Source organism: Chironomus tepperi, unplaced genomic scaffold, assembly GCF_022539635.2.
Source record: "Chironomus tepperi strain 1889 unplaced genomic scaffold, CSIRO-AGI_Ctep_v1 contig_486, whole genome shotgun sequence".
NCBI classification, from domain to species: domain Eukaryota; kingdom Metazoa; phylum Arthropoda; class Insecta; order Diptera; family Chironomidae; genus Chironomus; species Chironomus tepperi.
The window spans coordinates 438405-455974 of NW_027226608.1; the positions used below are offsets into that span (position 1 = coordinate 438405).

The 17570-nt window shown below is 37.0% G+C and overlaps 2 protein-coding genes across 2 annotated transcripts; both read right to left on the reverse strand.

Moving 5' to 3' along the window:
- Window positions 1-73: 73 nt before the first annotated feature.
- LOC139099722 (glutamate receptor ionotropic, kainate 2-like) lies at window positions 74-7683 on the reverse strand. The gene is made up of 10 exons (XM_070652229.1): window positions 7600-7683; window positions 6644-7539; window positions 5959-6105; window positions 4716-5339; window positions 3293-4322; window positions 2577-2801; window positions 2316-2521; window positions 1974-2121; window positions 1547-1655; window positions 74-1312 (listed from the first exon to the last, which is right to left on the reverse strand). Exons 2-10 carry the CDS (start codon window positions 6714-6716, stop codon window positions 1028-1030), a joined length of 2847 nt encoding a protein of 948 aa, XP_070508330.1. The 5' UTR covers window positions 6717-7539; window positions 7600-7683; the 3' UTR covers window positions 74-1027.
- A 52-nt stretch (window positions 7684-7735) lies between these two features.
- Window positions 7736-13913, reverse strand: LOC139099723 (sodium/potassium/calcium exchanger 5-like). Its single transcript, XM_070652230.1, has 4 exons — window positions 13589-13913; window positions 10038-10238; window positions 9745-9976; window positions 7736-9000 (listed from the first exon to the last, which is right to left on the reverse strand). Exons 1-4 carry the CDS (start codon window positions 13659-13661, stop codon window positions 7803-7805), a joined length of 1704 nt encoding a protein of 567 aa, XP_070508331.1. The 5' UTR covers window positions 13662-13913; the 3' UTR covers window positions 7736-7802.
- Window positions 13914-17570: the final 3657 nt, after the last annotated feature.

Consider the following 17570-nt stretch of genomic DNA (forward strand, 5'->3'; position numbering starts at 1 on the left):
GTGAGTGTTTTGTAGAGTTTTGAAGCTATTGGACATGATTTAGTGTGACTTGAAGCAACAAATGGAATTTAAGTAAATTTGTACTAAAATAATTTTATTAAATTAACTCAAAATGCAGCTATAAACTCCCTGAAAAAGTCAAATTTTCTACTAAAAAAATTTTGAATTTTATTCTAAAATTAATACAGATCATCTGGAGTCAGTGGTTCTTAAGCTAGATGCTCGATTCTCAAGCTGGCTATATGGTTTGCAGCATGTTGTACTTGAGCGGTGACCAAACCCGAACAGCACAAGTCGGTTAATTGATCCAAAATAAAACATGAAGCCGGCATGACTCGGCATAACAGAATCTGGAAGTCCAAGTCATAGTCATGCTGGCTTGGGGCTGGACTTTTGGGTTGAGTAAACCCTGTTACCACTAAATGCATCGCTGCAACCAAGATCTATGCCGAGATATATTCTTGAACTGATAGAATAAAAGCCTATCCATACAACCCTGTCCGATGGGTGGCAGCCCTACAATCAGGAGAATTATGATAAGGATTGCAATGGATCATCTTCGAACTCAACTGGTACATAAAAAGCAACAAAATGTTAAAAGGCCTGGACTAATCGATTTGTGCTATTCGGGTTGATAATACAGACCAGTGTTGTCCACAAAATGCACATCTTGGTGGTAAGCCTTGACCTACAGATCAATTGTGATCCAGGGAATCCCTTAGTTTACTTCTGAAGCTCTATTGCCTTAAAAGCTTGCCAATTACTAATACCAAGTACATTACCATCTCTATTGATTTTTCATGAGTTTTTTGGAACCCTAAAATATGCCGTGGTACATAGTTTGCAAGGAAGTTGTCCATAGAGACAGTAATGCATTTTTTATTGGCAATAGGCAGACGGAAGCCAGTCATAGAGCCAGCGTAAGTCGAGACAATAAAAATCCATGAATCAAAGGTACCACATCCCATAGCTTAACAACCACTGACATCCATAAAATACACTAAACATTACTTCCATTCTAAATTTCCTAAAAAAGTGTACTAATCTTTCCCTTCTTTTCACTAGTAAAATGCAAGTCAAACAGACTCTTTGACTTTGCTGGCTCAGTCGTTCTGCTGTCAAGACTGGCACTTCTATTTGGCTTTATCTTAAGATTCTTCTCCGAACCGAAGCGTGATCGTGACTTCATTGATCTTGGTGGTGTTGATTTACGACTTATTATTTCCGTTGAATTTGATCGAACTGGTTTGGTTAAGATTCTAAAGTTGAAGGCAAATGCAAGTTCAGATTTGAGGGCGTTCCAGTGGGTAATCTGTAAATGGGAAGTTGAGGGGATTAATTTAAGGAATTGGTGATTTTAGAAGACATTCAGGATAGCACGAGTTGGTTATTTGATCCAAAATTTGACACTAGGCAAGCGTGACCAAGGAATGGTGCTGGATTCAGCAACAAGTCAGAGTCACGCTGGGTTGAGGCTGGATTTTCGATCAATTAGCAGACAAGTGCTATCCGGGCATTAAAATCTCAGTAAATCATGCAAATTTACCTTCTCATTTATAGCAACTTCCTGAACGTTCATGGAAAATTCAATGATTGCTATGAGTAAAGCCACTAGACAGCCACCAAGAAGAAGTAAGAAGACACCACCAACATTTCTATTGAAAATAAGAAAAAATGGAATTGAATTAGATATAATTGAGGATTAAGTAGAATTTGCAGAATATTCAGTCATAGAGTATTCTTATTCTGCATGTATATTACTTGTCCAAACGCCTAACAGGCAAAGAGCATGCTTTCATGGAACAGAAATACCACTGCAGTACCAAAAAAGCGGTCTCTTTGTCTGTTAGGAAACAGTAATGAGCCACTGCACATATTAATAGCAAGCTACAACCAAAACCACACACGACATGTGGTTTAATAGCATGTGTACCATGGCTCATAGTTTAGACAGCAATGCTTCATCAACTTACCCAATATCAAGATCATCGTGAGGCATTTCACTTGGCGGACATTCTTCGCCCGCTGGTGCCTTCCACCAATCTTCCTTTAATTTTGCCAAGACTCCGCTTTCCTGAAGCTTCAAAATTTGTGTACTGAAGAACTTTCGGTACGGCGATTCTGTTTGGAAATTCAAAAATGACACCTTAATAGTCTACAGCTGCTGTTTGTGGCTGTGGATCATGAAATTGACAGACAATTTTGCAATATTCAGCAATATTCGGCCAAATTCAGCAAAATTCAGCTCAATTACACTAGAATCTCCTGTCAGTTCCATGAAACCAGCTCATCATTCACTAAAATATCAATCATACCCAACGGCAATGCAATTCCATATCCTTTACTATCCAGCCACTCTCCAACCTGCATCAGTGTACATTTTCTCTGTGTTTGATATTCCATTGGAACTGATTCCATCATAAATGCATAATCTCCGTTGTCCTTTTCAACCTTATTGACACCTTCGTCGTTGGACTTTGGATTAAAGATATCGCCGTTACGTTCCATTGTTGCCCACATTCTGGAATATTACGAAAATATTGAAAAATTGTAGGAACTTAATGAATGGCTCATACCTTTGGTAAGTACTGTAATTGCTGAACTGGAAGAATCTCATTGTTGATCCATCTTTTAAGGCTCCGTACTTGATTTTTACTTGTTTTGCAAGATCTTCAGCACCATTGATTGAGGACGTCAAACGATCGGATGTTAAAAAGGCAGCAAGATTCGCGGTGTAAGAAGCAAGCATAATAAGGGCAAAGAACCACCATAGACCAGTGACAATTCGGGTAGATGAGCCTCTGGGGGAGGAGAAATGAGGAAGATATGAATTAAATGTGTCTGTCATGTTGCTGTAGTGAATCCGTCATGTTGCTTTGTCATGTCTATCTGTCATGTCTGTCTGTCAAGTCTCTTTGTCATGTTGCTCTGTCATGTTACTTTGTCATGCCACTCTGTCATGTTGCTGTGTCTTGTCGCTTTGTCATGTTGCTCTGTCATGTCACTTTGTCATGTTGCTCTGTCATGTCTCTCTGTAATGTTGGCTTGTTATGTCTCTCAGTCATGTCACTTTGTCATGTCTCTCAGTCACGTTGCTCTGTCAAGTTTCTCTGTTAGGTTCTTGTCGTGTAGCTCCCATGTCGCTCTGTCATGTCTCTCTGTCTTGTTGCTCTGTCATGTCTTTTAATCATGTTGCTCTGTCATGGCTCTCAGTTATGTTGCTGATATGTAACTGTCATGTCGCCCTGTTTTGTCGCTTTATCATGTCGCTGTCATATCTTTTGTTACTTACTTGGGTAAAATATCAGATCCCTGTCCCATAATACTGCCCATCATCAGCCACACACAATTCAATATATTCCAAATACTCTCAACCTCATCCGGATCCTGATTGCATGGATGTGACGACTCCCAATCATCATTATTAACTCTCGACAACACAAACACCAAAACAGATATAAAAATGTACACAAGTCCAGTATAAATCCACACATCTGTCGTAAATGGATCAAAAAACGAGAAAAGATTCTTTTCTTTTGGCTTAGGCTTAGTGTACAGGATGCTGATTCCGAGATTCATGAACGGCGTTGTAAAGTCGACGACTTTTTTACGATCACATGTGATTGTTATGTCAGCAATTGCCAGGTCTGCACGACCCTTGAGAATCTCACCAATTAATCCATTCCATTCACCTTTTGCAGCATCAAAATTTCCATTTTTTCCGTCATCGACAAGCTGAAAGACGTACTTAAAGTGCAAATTTCCTTGAATTCTCTTGATTAAGTCGACAGCATATCCTGAAAATTGTGCATTTCCTTCAAGTGGCATGCCGTCCTTGTCGACTGTATTGTGGAACAGGAATGGCGCTTCCGCACGGGTAGTTATGATGAACGTCTTGTTCTGAATGGCTGCAATTATTTTATCGTCATTTTCACTCTCCGAAAAGTCAAAAATCATTCCGTTGGTCGAGTCAAAGTGCGCAATTTTATTGAAATTTGATGAATCTCTTGAGAATTCCAGCACATCAAGCTTAATCTCCGTACGCGATCCTCGCTTTTCGGTGATATTTCCTTTAAAAAATTCAATTTGTCCTGTAATTCCTGTATATTCTCTGGCACGCATGAACTCCATTAATCCATATCCAAATGACTGCTGTTGAGTACGTCCACTTGTGTCTTGAACGTCTGTGCAGCTTTTGGCCTTCATTTTGGCATTTTTGGGATTTTCAACGTAAAAGTCAAGGGCGTTGACGAAGAAGTGGATGGCGTCGTGAACGAGGGCTGACTCGAGGGGTACTTTTGTGGCTTCGATGGTGTTCTCACCTGGAAAAATTAAGGGGAAAATTGTAGTAAAGTTGGATACACCACTAGACCTAACAGACAAAGAGCATGTCAGAGTTTGGCTTTTTCAAAAACGACCGTTAAATTTTTCCAATATTCAAATTTTTTTTGACCTTTACTTTTATTTTGTAATCGTAACGGAAATTTGTATTTTAAAATAAGTTGAGTTCGAAATGTGAATTCGACAATCGAATGTCGAAAAACTCGGATTTGAGACGGCCACATTCTGGAGCATGCTGAGCTAATGACCCTATTGAACCCTATACAGGTCCATATTCCAAATAGGAGGTAAATGGGATTTGGGGTTCAACCATCCTCTCATTTATCAACACCCTTTAACCCCTCCAAACCCAACAACTCCCCATCCATACTCACCATATCCATTAATATTCCTCAATGCATCGTCCATAAATCCACTCGACACATTACTCAACCTTATTGTCGTTATATTAACCAATGATTCAGTTATGTCCTTAAAGTTCAATGTCGCAGTGTCAAGATTTGTTAAGAAATATCGATGATAATCTCCAGTCATTCCAACAAGCTTTGCAGCCTCAAAAAGTGGAAGAATCTTGTCAACATCAATGTCCAAAATGACATTCTTAACTTGACTAAATTTAACTTTTTTCATTAAAATTGCGTAGTTGTCGTCCTCTAATTTCATCATTGTGACTAGATTGTCGCCATTTGGTTGATGAACTTGCAGGATGTCCTTCAGTCTCAACAGATTTTCCTCATTTTCATAAATTATTGTGTAACTTTTCCATGTGTAATCGATGAGAATTCCAGCTAATGTCTTTGCAATTGCATCTGAGTCTGGATAGAAATTGAGGGTCATTTTGGGGTCGATGTAGTCAACTCGTTGGAGGGGTTTAGTCTTCCAGTGGTAGATTAAGTGGGGTATTTCAAGTTTCTCGGCTAGCGATGAGACGATTCCGGATGTTTCAACTGAATTTGGGCCGAAAATTGCCATGACTCCCTTTTTTGATAGGTTGCATACTGAAAGGAATTAGGGATAGATTAGTTAGTTCTTCATTGTCTTAGTTTGTATTAGTCTGTGTTGTTCTGTCTTCGGTTTGTCTTCGGATTGTCTTTGGTTTGTCTTTGGTTTGTCTTCGGTTTGTCTTCGATTAGTCTTCGGTCTGTCTTCGGTTTGTCTTCGGGTTGTCTTCGGGTTGTCTTCGGGTTGTCTTTGGTTTGTCTTCGGTTTGTCTTCGGTTTGTCTTTGGTTTGTCTTCGGATTGTCTTCGGTTTATCTTTGGATTATCTTCGGATTGTCTTGGGTTTGTCTTTGGTTTGTCTTTGGTTTGTCTTTGGTTTGTCTTTGGTTTGTCTTTGGTTTGTCTTTGGTTTGTCTTTGGTTTGTCTTCGGTTTGTCTTCGGTTTGTCTTCGGTCTGTCTTTGGTTTGTCTTCAGTTTGTCTTTGCTCTGTCTTCGGTTTGTCTTTGGTTTGTCTTTGGTTTGTCTTTGGTTTGTCTTTGGTTTGTCTTTGGTTTGTCTTTGGTTTGTCTTTGGTTTGTCTTTGGTTTGTCTTTGGTTTGTCTTCGGTTTGTCTTCGGTTTGTCTTCGGTTTGTCTTTGATTTGTTTTCGGTCTGTCTAGCTTTTTTGTCTACTCACCAATTTCCTGAGCTTTCAATGAATCAGTCCGTGTTATGTTAAACACATGCGGTGTGAACTTGTACTTGTACTGCATATTATTGATTGACTCAAATGTAGTTCTGAATACTTTCTGTGATAATTCATCATCTCCATGAAATATTCCACCTAAAATAAGTTAAAAAGTCGTAAATTTTCATACAAAAAATGAGTATAAATCCCCACAGATGACGACATCACCGGCTAAAGTCATCAACAAATCCACAATAAACACAACATTTAATCAACTTATAAATAAATCATAAATTCCTCAAAAAAAGCCACACATTGAAAGTAAAAATAGTTAAAAATAAATTTTAAATTAAGACTTTGAAACCCTTGACCCAATGTAAATCTTCTTTACTGTTCGGCGACGTTAGAGGAGGAAAAAATGTTCGATTTTCCAAAAATATCATGAAGAAAATAAATAGAAAATGAGTCGCGTGATGAAGCGACTACGCGTAGTGAGTGACGATTTGATGATCTTTTTCGTCTACATCGTCTTTATTTTGAATTATTTGGAGGATGATTTGGTCGGTTTTGGAGGGATTTTGAGTGATTTTTGTGGAATTTTGGGATTTTGAGGACAATTTTGTGCTTTATGAATGACTTTTGTGTGATGAATGTCAAGATTGTCATCAAATATTCATCACTGATTCTTACTTACCTATTAAAATCTCCTTTTTTGCGTCTAAAACTCCACATGTTGTCAATATGACCAACAATGTCCATATCTTCATCTTAAAATACTCCAAAATCTACCCTAATATCAGAAATTCTTAAATTTTTGTCAATTTTCCTCAATTTTCCCTCAATTTTCCCTCAATCTCTCCTATTTTTCCATTCAACAAATTATTATTTTTATGCGACTACTGTCTAGCTTTAACGATTCACGACTGAAGCTTTACGCTCTCGATTCTTGAGTGATCATCTTTAAAATTGAGCAAATTGTTTTATGATTTGAGAGAAAGTAAAGTAAAAGAGCTTGAGAATTCAGATTTACAGACACATTACATCGATCATGTTGGTGAAAAACATGTTGGGATCAATGTTTAACTTTATTTGGATTTGGTATTGAAATTGGCAAACGTTAGCCAGCAATAGAAGCTTTAGGCGACATCTGAGGGAGACCATGGATCGCAGTTGATCTGTACGATCATCGAAGTAAGTAAGTAAGTAAAGGGTTCTTGGACTCAACGGTCAGTTTTAGATTCATTCCTTACAGTGGTACACCTGGTATGGCAAAGTGGTATCATCTGTATGGAACAACCGGCGCATCTGTACGGTACCATCATGCCACTTTACTGTACCACCGATTCATCATTGTTACTTACTTTCTCTCTTCGCCGACCGTACAGATCAGTTGTGATCGATTATCTCTCTCAAATATCGCTTAAAGCTGGTTCTATTGCTGGCTCCCGTTTGCCAATTTCCAAACCGGCTCCGTGGGGGGTAAGGAAAGGGTTAAGGGATCAATAATCTCTTGTTTTGGTCTTTGCTTTAGGATTTCGTGAGACAAAAATTTATGTAAGGGAAGAAAGTGTGAGTTCCTTGTGGCTTATCCTGAAATAAATTAAAAATACGTCAATATACACTTTCCAGGACTTGATTTTAAAGTCAAACTTAGTTGGTCCATTTTGTACTTTTTGATTAAAGTCCCGGAGTTCCTGGATTCCAGTAGACTCCAGAAGTCAGTCCTTCAAACTCTGCTAAAGCAACAACAATAAAAAACCCAATTTATCTTTTAATTTATTAATCTAATCATTTTTATTTACACATATATAATTAAAATTAAATTAATTTTTTATTACCATTAATAAGTTCCATTAACAACTTCTCGGAAATAGAATATCAAGTTCGACTAATATAGCAAATGCCGCAAATCCAAGATATAAAACAAATAATATAGCACCAACAGTTTTTCTTAATTTATATCCAGCAGCAGCAATAACAGCATAAAGTAAACAGACAGCAAATATAATGGCAATAAGTGTAAATTCAACGCCATACGAGTAAATTCGGATATAAGAATTATCCCATCCAACAACAATACCATCAACCATTGTCCTTATAAACCATGGAAATCCAAGACTAAATACAACAGCCAAACAATTAGCACCAAGTGCATTACTAACACCCATTTGTCCTGATCCTTTCCTTGCAACAATTACAGCTGATATAGCTTCAGGCATACAGCCACCAAATGCAAGGAACGTCATACCCATTATTGGGTCTGGAATACGGAAGGTATCCCCTAAAATCACGACCATCCAAAAGACAATCCAACTCATGCCAGCAATCCATACAATGCACATGATAAATGATAGTGGATATAACTTTTTATGTTTCATTGGATCTGGGATTGTGTAGTGCAATAGGAACCGAACTGGCCATGTGAAGAAGTACCAACACTTTTCAAATAATGTCACATTTTTAGGGATCTCCCATAAAGTGAATTCCTCTTCCTCTGGTTCCGCATATATCTCAGCCAAGTCGGTTGACAGTCGACGACCTTTATGGACAGCTGGATGATTAACTTCGCCATAAATTTCAGCTAAATCTGTCGATTGACGGCGTTTACCTTGCGTCGATGAATAGTCAATGCTGGCTTTGGACACAACAAAGACTGGATTGTCAATTCCACTTGGTTTTGCGACCTCAACTTCCGTTCCATTAATTTCAGCTTCCGTTTTTGGTCGTTGATTTGCAATGTCGTAGTTCTTGATTCTCTGACACCAAAGAAGTCGTTCCTCAACGACATACTTGACACCACGTACTAATTTCTTATTTTGAAACATTAATATCCAATAGAAGACAAGCATGCTGACTAAAATGACAGATTCATACCACATTATGGCACCGTCCCATGCAAATGTTATCAAGACACTTAAATGTACGCATAAAAGTGTTGAATCACGTGTTATTGGCCACCAGTCAATTTGAATTGGCTTTTTGATAAATAGTGAGGCACAGGCAGCAACGCCGAGTGTGTTGAAGAGCATACTGCCGATAATGGCACTTAGACTGAAATGAGATAAGAAGAATTGAATGTTATTAGCATTTAATGGGTGGTTAAGGTTTAATAGGCAGTGGTTGGTGATGTGTTCTGGATAGTAGACATTAGGAGGGTATTCTGAGGGGGTTCGGGGTAGCTACAGCTCTAGTAGATGTAACAACCCAACATGATGAATGCTCCTGAGTGTCACATTGTTGTAATCTCGTATTGTTGTGTCAAAAATGCAGTCATTAAGGCACATCAGAGTCATATTACGGAGAAGGGGGTCTTAAAGGTACATCCGGTGCCAACATAGCGACAAAGCATTAGAGGATGGGCCGGAAGATGAGTGTAGAGCGCTCCTAGATGCCCTGGTAGGTATTTTGCACCGTACAGAATCAAACCACATTTATGAAGATCCAAAACCACTTTCTGGGGTCTTGAGGGTCTCCTAATGTCAATCTGGTGACAATACATCAAAAGGTGGAGCGGGAGATGAGTTTAGAGCACCTCTGGATACTCTAGTAACACCATACACCATTCAGAATCGAATCTAGTGTATGAAAACCTAGCAGAGCTCCTGCCTGGGGTCTTGGGTGTCTGTCCGGGGTCAAGTCAGTGACAAAGCATCAGAAAGTCTGGTGGGTGACGAGTATGAAGCCTCTCTAGATCCTCTAGTAGGTATCCTGCACCAACCATCATCAAACCTCATCCCAGAAACACCCAATCCAGCCCCTACCCTAAGCTATCCTCCCATAAAACTGTTAACTTACCCCATATCACTCTCAGCAATAAAAGTAGAGATTGTATTTGTAAAAAACTCGGGTATTGTTGTTGCCGTTGCCATAAATGTTGTTGCTGCAACATCTTGAGATATGTCAAGAACTGTACAAATTCGTTCGATTGTCGGTAGAAAATATTTATCACAAATAAATGCAATGACAATGAAGCAGTAGATGGCGGCGAGGATGTGAATGAGAAACAGACCGTATAGACGCTGCTGACCTAAAAAATTGTGGGAATTTATTAAGAATGCCTTAAAAAATACAAAATTTTTTCAACTTACGCGTCCAAAATCCGTCGGGAAATTCTTCAATTGCCGGTGGTCGTTTTGGGCATGTTGCAAGTTCCACAAGAGCACCTTCGTTGTCTACCAGGTAGAATATCTTCTGATATGGATACCAGTGGACGGTGCTCTTTTGTATTTCGAGTCTCTCGTGTAATGAGAGTTTGTGATCGTCGGTTGTGTTGTGTGAATGAAGAGAGGCTGGAAGTAAAGGATGAGAAATTGTTAGAAAATGAGGTAAAATGGACGGTAAGGTAGTGATTTTAATGGGATGAATTGGGTAATTGGTTCCAAATTAGGGGTTAGGGTGGCTATGAGTCCGAGATAGGGAACCGAGTCATAGAACCGAGACTGGGAGCTGAGACAGGGAACCAAGACAGGTAACCGAGGCTGCGACAGCGACGGAGTCGAGTCAGAGACAACGGAACCGAGTCAGAGACAAGGGAACCGAGTCAGAGACAACGGAACCGAGTCAGAGACAAGGGAACCGAGTCAGAGACAAGGGAACCGAGTCAGAGACAAGGGAACCGAGTCAGAGACAAGGGAACCGAGTCAGAGACAACGGAACCGAGTCAGAGACAAGGGAACCGAGTCAGAGACAACGGAACCGAGTCAGAGACAAAGGAACCAAGTCAGAGACAAGGGAACCGAGTCAGAGACAAGGGAACCGAGTCAGAGACAAGGGAACCGAGTCAGAGACAACGGAACCGAGTCAGAGACAAGGGAACCAAGTCAGAGACAAGGGAACCGAGTCAGAGACAAGGGAACCAAGTCAGAGACATGGGAACAGAGTCAGAGACAATGGAACCGAAGTCAGAGACAAGGGAACCGAGTCAGAGACAAGGGAACTAAGTCAGAGGCAGCGGAACCGAAGTCAGAGACGAGGAACCCAAGTCAGAGACGAGGAACCCAAGTCAGAGACAACGGAACCGAGTCAGAGACAACGGAACCAAAGTCAGAGACGAAAGAACCAAAGTCAGAGACGAGGAACCCAAGTCAGAGACAACGGAACCGAGTCAGAGACAACGGAACCGAGTCAGAGACAACGGAACCGAGTCACAGACAACGGAACCGAGTCAGAGACAACGGAACCGAGTCAGAGACAACGGAACCGAGTCAGAGACAAGGGAACCAAGTCAGAGACAACGGAACCGAGTCACAGACAACGGAACCGAGTCACAGACAACGGAACCGAGTCAGAGACAACGGAACCGAGTCAGAGACAACGGAACCGAGTCAGAGACAACGGAACCGAGTCAGAGACGAGGAACCGAGTCAGAGACATGGGAACAGAGTCAGAGACAAGGGAACAGAGTCAGAGACAATGGAACCAAGTCAGAGACATAAGAACCGAAGTCAGAGACCGAGCTGAGACCACAAGACCCCATAAAACCCCACAACCCCCATTCCTGACCCTCCAATCCCCAACATTGACCATAATACAACAAATAATCCAATTCAGGCACTCGAATCCATTATCAATTTAATTAAATATCAATAATCAGATCAATGACTTGACATTTCAATGCTTAGTCAGTGAATTTTTTTTTTGTATTTTGCAAAATCCATGCCGATAACGACTTAATAGATAACTGGAAAGTGTGACAACAACAAGACAGCACTCAAGTGTCGTTTTGTCATTTAAATGCAGCCACAAAACTTTGTGTCTTGTTAATTAATCTGAGGGGATTTATGGATGACTACTTGGAAGTAATTTTATGAAAATTTCTAGTGAAATTTTTGATAAATTTGTTTATGGATGAGCTAAAATTGTCTAGTTAAGTACTGCATTTATTGACTGGATTTCAAAGAAAGATGGAAAATTTGATTATTAAGCACTTGAATTGAGACTGAATTTTTGGAATTGCAATAAGCACTTGATATTTATTGATACAATTGAATTCCACTGAGTATAGCACATGTCGGTTGATTGATGCAAAATCAGACACCAGGCGGGTGTGACCCTGATCTGTATTCAAACTGAAGAAGGCACTAAATCGGAGTCACACATGCCTGAGGCCGATTGGATGTGAATGTTTTTGTTCTGTTCGGACAAATGCTAAATCATCTTAAACTCAGAATGAAGCTGTTTACACAAAATGGATAGAATCGAATTTTCTAGACCGATTCTGATAATGTAAGGAAATTCTACGATGCCTCGGTTTAGGCAAAACTCAAGAATGAGACTGAGAAGTCATGATCATGTTTCTAGAACTTTCATTTCGGTTTCTTAATATTGAAATAGCGATCCTGCGATCTATGTTTCTGGATTGAAAAATAGAAATTCTTCTCTTGTCCTTTTTTGGATCTAATGCTCTTATAACGTGGATATCAACCATTTTTGTATGATCTTAAGTTTTGTCATATATTAATTATAGTGTAGTGCTTGAAAACATCAAAAAAGGATCCAAAATCTCACTCTGTATATTAATTAAACCGAAAAGTAAATGCTGAAGAAATAACCGAATATCTAGCCCAGGAAAGAACTGCTGAAGAGAATCAAGCCTGATGTCAGTGTCAACTCGATCTGGGACTGGATTTTAAGTTATTTTTGACTCGTTTGCTGATTGGATAATCCAGAGGGTAATTTGTTTTTACTACAAAAACACTTTACTCAATATTAATTCCATGACAACAGGAAGTAAAGTCAGCTATAGACATGAAAAACAAATTTCTAAATAATTACAGATAAGACATTCAGTCATGCAGTCGATTAACCGATTAACATAATTCAATGTCATTTGTGTCTTCTCAGGATTGCACAAATCGAGCAATCGATCAAAAATTCGACTCCAGGTTAACTTGACCCTGGTCTGCTCAGTTTGACTCTGGTATGATCAAGTCATTGACACACGTTTCATCCGGAAGCCTTGAATAGGATAAATCGGTTAATCGATTCTAAATCAGACACTCCTGCCTTGACTTTAGGTTGAAGTCAGATTAGGTTTGAATCTAGCAAAGCATTGACGATTCAGATGAAGAGTGTCAATGCCTTACACATGATACCTGTTTGGTATGACTCTGGCATGGTTGCAGACTAGTATAACTCTGATTTTATGCCAGATTCCAAGACATTGACACTGAATTTCATCAGAATCGTCAATAACTCGCCAGATTCACACCTAATCCTCCACCAACCCAAAGTCAAGGCAGTCTGTAGTCTGATTTAGAATCGATTATCCGAGTTAACCTATTCAAGGCTTCTTAATCCACTTAAGCTACCCCCTAATCCTCCCCCTGTACTTCCCCAACATTTTTTTTTATCAAATCCCCAATTAATTAACGACACAACAAAGTTGCAAGTTTTGCTGCACATTGTTTGCAACATTGTAAGTGTATCGATCTTTGTCCTCATAATGACTCCTTAAAGGGTTCAATTCAATACATTTGTGCCTTATCGAGTCACACAAAAAATCACAAAAATGATAAAAAACTCAATTAAAATTTAATTCAGATTAAAATTAAATTATTTCTTAATCTAAATCAGAAAATCAGACACAAAAAAATATAGAATAAGAAGTAAGACATGTGATATGATGAAAGATACTCACCATGGGTGTGTGCTGTGTGACTTAGTGATAAAATTATAAATATCAGCGATAAGTTGAGTAGTTTGATTTTCATTTTTGATTAGATTATTATTTTATGTATTTTTTTTTAAGGTAGTTTTATGACTGAAGATTATCACAAATTGAGGCACAAACTTGAACTTTTAACCGATTTTTAAATTTTAACGGATTTTTTAAATTTGAATTGTGTTTGAAAATTGAAATTTTTTTGTCGAAATTGCGATTGAACTTTGTGAAATTTAATTTAAATTTTTAAATATTTTTAAACTTAATTTTTAAATTTTTAAGAATTTTTTAACAATTTTTTAACAATTTTAAATTACTAATTTTTAAATCTACATTGAGTTGTCAATTAATTTGAAATTTTAATTTAAATTTTTTTTATAAGTTTTGTGAAATATCGTTAAGAGTTTATTACTGCACCAATATCTTATGTTGTTGGCAGGCTTTTTGAATTTTTGACTAATTGTGAATTTTTTTAACATTTATTTTAATTTGAAGATTGATAACTAACTGTAGGATTGAATGTTTGCTAAGATTTGGGAAATCTTGGAATTTGAATTAAATTTAAATGTTTTATTTAGATTTTTGAATTTTAAATTTGAATTTTTAGAAATTTTAAAATTTTGGTTGGATTTTTTAAAATTTTAAAGAATTGAATTTTTTTATTCAAATTTTTTTAAAGTTTTGAAATTTTTTTTAAACGTTTTAAAAATCTTTTAAATCCTTTTTTTAAGTTTCTAAATTTTTCTCGGGTTTTTTACAAATTTTTCAAATGTTTTTAAAACTTTTAAAATGATTTACAAATTTTTTAAGAATTTTAAAAGTTCTTTTCTAAAGAATTTTCAAAATATTTTTCAAATTTAAAATTTTAAACTTTTGAAATGTTTTTTAATTTGCAATTTTAAAAACCTTTTAAGAATTTTTCAATTTTACAAGATTTTAAAAGAGTTTTTAAATTTGTTTATCAATTTCAAATTCAATTTTTAACAATTTTAGAAGCAATAATTTGTTTATTTTTTTCTATTTTAATAAAAGAAATCTAATTTTTTTAAATAAAACTTTTTAGAATTCCACTTCAAATTTCAACTTTTTTAACAATTTATAAATTCAAATTTTATCCAATTTTAATTCGATTTTAATTCAATTTTAATTCAAATCATTTATTAAAAACTCAAATAATTAAAAGAACAATTTTTAAATCTTCAATAAAAAAGAAAACAATAATTATTTTTTTTTACAAATTTCTTCACTGTTCCGTTCGGTTCGACATTTTCAACACAATTGATAAGGCTGAGTGATTTTCACCGAGTAAATAAACAACTGTGTATAGGAATAAAAAAATAAGTCAAAGATTGTAATCACGCGGACACTGACAAGATAGTGGAGGTGAAATCATGCCGATATCAAGGGAATTCCGTTGTGTTGGATACGCGACAATATCTTATCGGCAGGCAGGCAAATTTGCATCTGTGTTAAATTTATATAAATTTTATATTTAATAAATAGAGGAATTTTAATTGAAAAAAACTTTTTTTTTTATCTTTTTACAACAATTAAAAAGATTTGCAAAAAGTGTCGATAAAATTGATGCAATAACAACTTAAAACAATGAATATATAGAGTAGAATGAGGGAAAAGCCTTTTATGACTCAGGGTACACACAGTGTACAGTCACAGATTGTTTCATTCTCAATTTTTCTGTGTGGCTTGAAAATTTTTCGTTGCATTTTAAGATTTTTACGAAAATTCAAACTTAAATGGGGTTGTTCAGTTAATAAGAAACGCTTTTAGGAGAAGAGGGGATGGAAATAGGGTCAAATAGGATGTAGACAGGATGGGGATAAAATGGCGAACAGAGAAAAATTGGTGTGTAGATTTTGGTGTGCCTAAAACAATGAACATTAACTTTTTAGATAAATAATCAAGAACAAACAGTTCAAAATTGAAGTGTCAAAATGTCTTGTGGTCATCTGCCAGATCTCTTGCCATCCACAGTGACTGAAAAAGCTGCTTCATATTGTAGGTCATCCATAGAGCATCTAAATACATCTATGTCAATTTGGATCGCTTAATCTACCAAAAATCTGACTCCACTCCACAGTAACCCCTGCATGGTGCTAGATTTAAACCAAAATATTGCATCAAATCAGAGTCACGTTCATCTAAGACTAGATATTCGATAGAATAACCAATTTGCACTATTTGGGCTTATACAACATAACCTTGATTTCTCTTGACAGGCTACAAATCTGTTGAGAGATGCTAGTAGATCCATCAAACTGTAGAAAGCTCTAAATGCCGAAAGAATTGACTTTTCATTGAATTTCCATCTCTGTCAGGCTAAATGGTCGTTGTCATGAGAATATTCAGTCATTATCATAGAGCATGGTCAATTTTGTGGTCATACTCATGCTCTTTGTCTGTTTGGGTATGCTGTATATCCGCTAAAATGTTATTGAATGATTCAAGGTTCTTAAATTCTTGCATCATTTCTAAGCGTCTATTGTCGTTGATAAATTGACTTCTAACTTATTCCTTACTTCTTTCTGGCTTAGCAACCATCAAGACCTTCCTTTTGTCCTCATTGACATCCAGTCCCATGTTTGTCCCACCCTCGCACCCCACCTTAGAATTCATTTTCTATTACAGACCCGCAAGATAGAATTACATAAATTGAGGATATTTGCGTCATAATCTGGGAAAAAGTAAAACCTAAGCTTTATCTCAACCGAAAAATCTTAATTAAAATTGAGATAAGAAAAATGAAATTCTTTGGTTTTACCATAATCCATTGAAATTGGAGATGTCAGCTGCAAAATGAAGCTTTAGCCATAAAATTTCTAGAAATATTTATCGGAATCTATTTTAAGGTCTTTATTATGAAAGGAAATGAGGGATTTGTTGTGGCTGTTTAATAAGTTTTTGAAGGTTCAGAGTGTAATGCGTGATAGGAATTGGTGGAATTGGGGGTAAATGTAGAGGCAGTCAGGAAATTATAGACAATTGGGACTAAAGCTTGCTATTTATTTTTTGTGCTTGCATTTTTTACTTATTTGACGATGCATTTCGGTGTTACCGACTGGAAAAAACCATAAAATGTACATATAGGATCAAGGATATTATTGATTATGTAGGATTAAGAGTAAAGCTTACATACCAACCTTTTGAGTAAATTTTAACTCATCCCATTATTTGATACATTTTAGTCTGTTACAGAGTTGACAGGACTTCGGAACTCGGATACCAATCGGACTCCAACGGAGTCGGACTTTAAAATAGAATATTGCCAACTCTGGTCCGTTCTATCTATTGTTCTATTGTAAGGTAATTTTGGAAACAAATATCGCTGATGAATCAGTCAATCGACCAAAAATTGAGGTTCTGACTTAGTGCCGGATTTAAATTAAATACAACAAATTGACAGAGTCAAGTCGGCCTGATGTTAGATTTTTGATCGATTAAACGATTTGTGATATTTTTTTAATAGCTTTGGTAACTTTCCAGAATTTGTAACTTCAATTCATGTTTCTGACTCGTACTTAATCCAAACTTGCAGTATCTAAACTTCTGATAAAGCACAAACATGGAAATAATTGAATTCAGAGAGTAGACAGACAACCTTCGAGTTAACAAACCAAATTTGAACATAGATCCTTGCTGATAGCTCCACAGAGGCTGTTTGAATCAGATCGATCCGTAATCATACCGATGCGTATGATTTTAGAACATGAAGCGTATCCAGAGGGTCAACTACCTTCCTTCCAGCAATTTAATGCCCCAATACCTTGTTGCACATAGCAATATTAATTTTCCTGAAGATTTTATGATGGAAATTGTGCGTATTATCATTGATTTCATATTAAAACAGAGTAATCCTAACTATTGTAGGCAAAAACTCTAATGTGGAGTCACCCCTACTGGGATCTGAACTGGAGAGGCCTCACCTGGTGTTCATACCCCC

Coding starts and splice junctions, on each gene's coding strand:
- LOC139099722 (XM_070652229.1), bottom strand. CDS start 6,716: ATGAAGATATGGACATTGTTGGTCATATTGACAACATGTGGAGTTTTA. Junction 6,106..6,643: donor AAAAAAGGAGATTTTAATAG/GTAAGTAAGAAT, acceptor AACTTATTTTAG/GTGGAATATTTCATGGAGAT. Junction 2,802..3,292: donor GGATCTGATATTTTACCCAA/GTAAGTAACAAA, acceptor CTCCTCCCCCAG/AGGCTCATCTACCCGAATTG.
- LOC139099723 (XM_070652230.1), bottom strand. CDS start 13,661: ATGAAAATCAAACTACTCAACTTATCGCTGATATTTATAATTTTATCA. Junction 10,239..13,588: donor TCACACAGCACACACCCATG/GTGAGTATCTTT, acceptor CTTTACTTCCAG/CCTCTCTTCATTCACACAAC. Junction 9,977..10,037: donor TCCCGACGGATTTTGGACGC/GTAAGTTGAAAA, acceptor ACAATTTTTTAG/GTCAGCAGCGTCTATACGGT.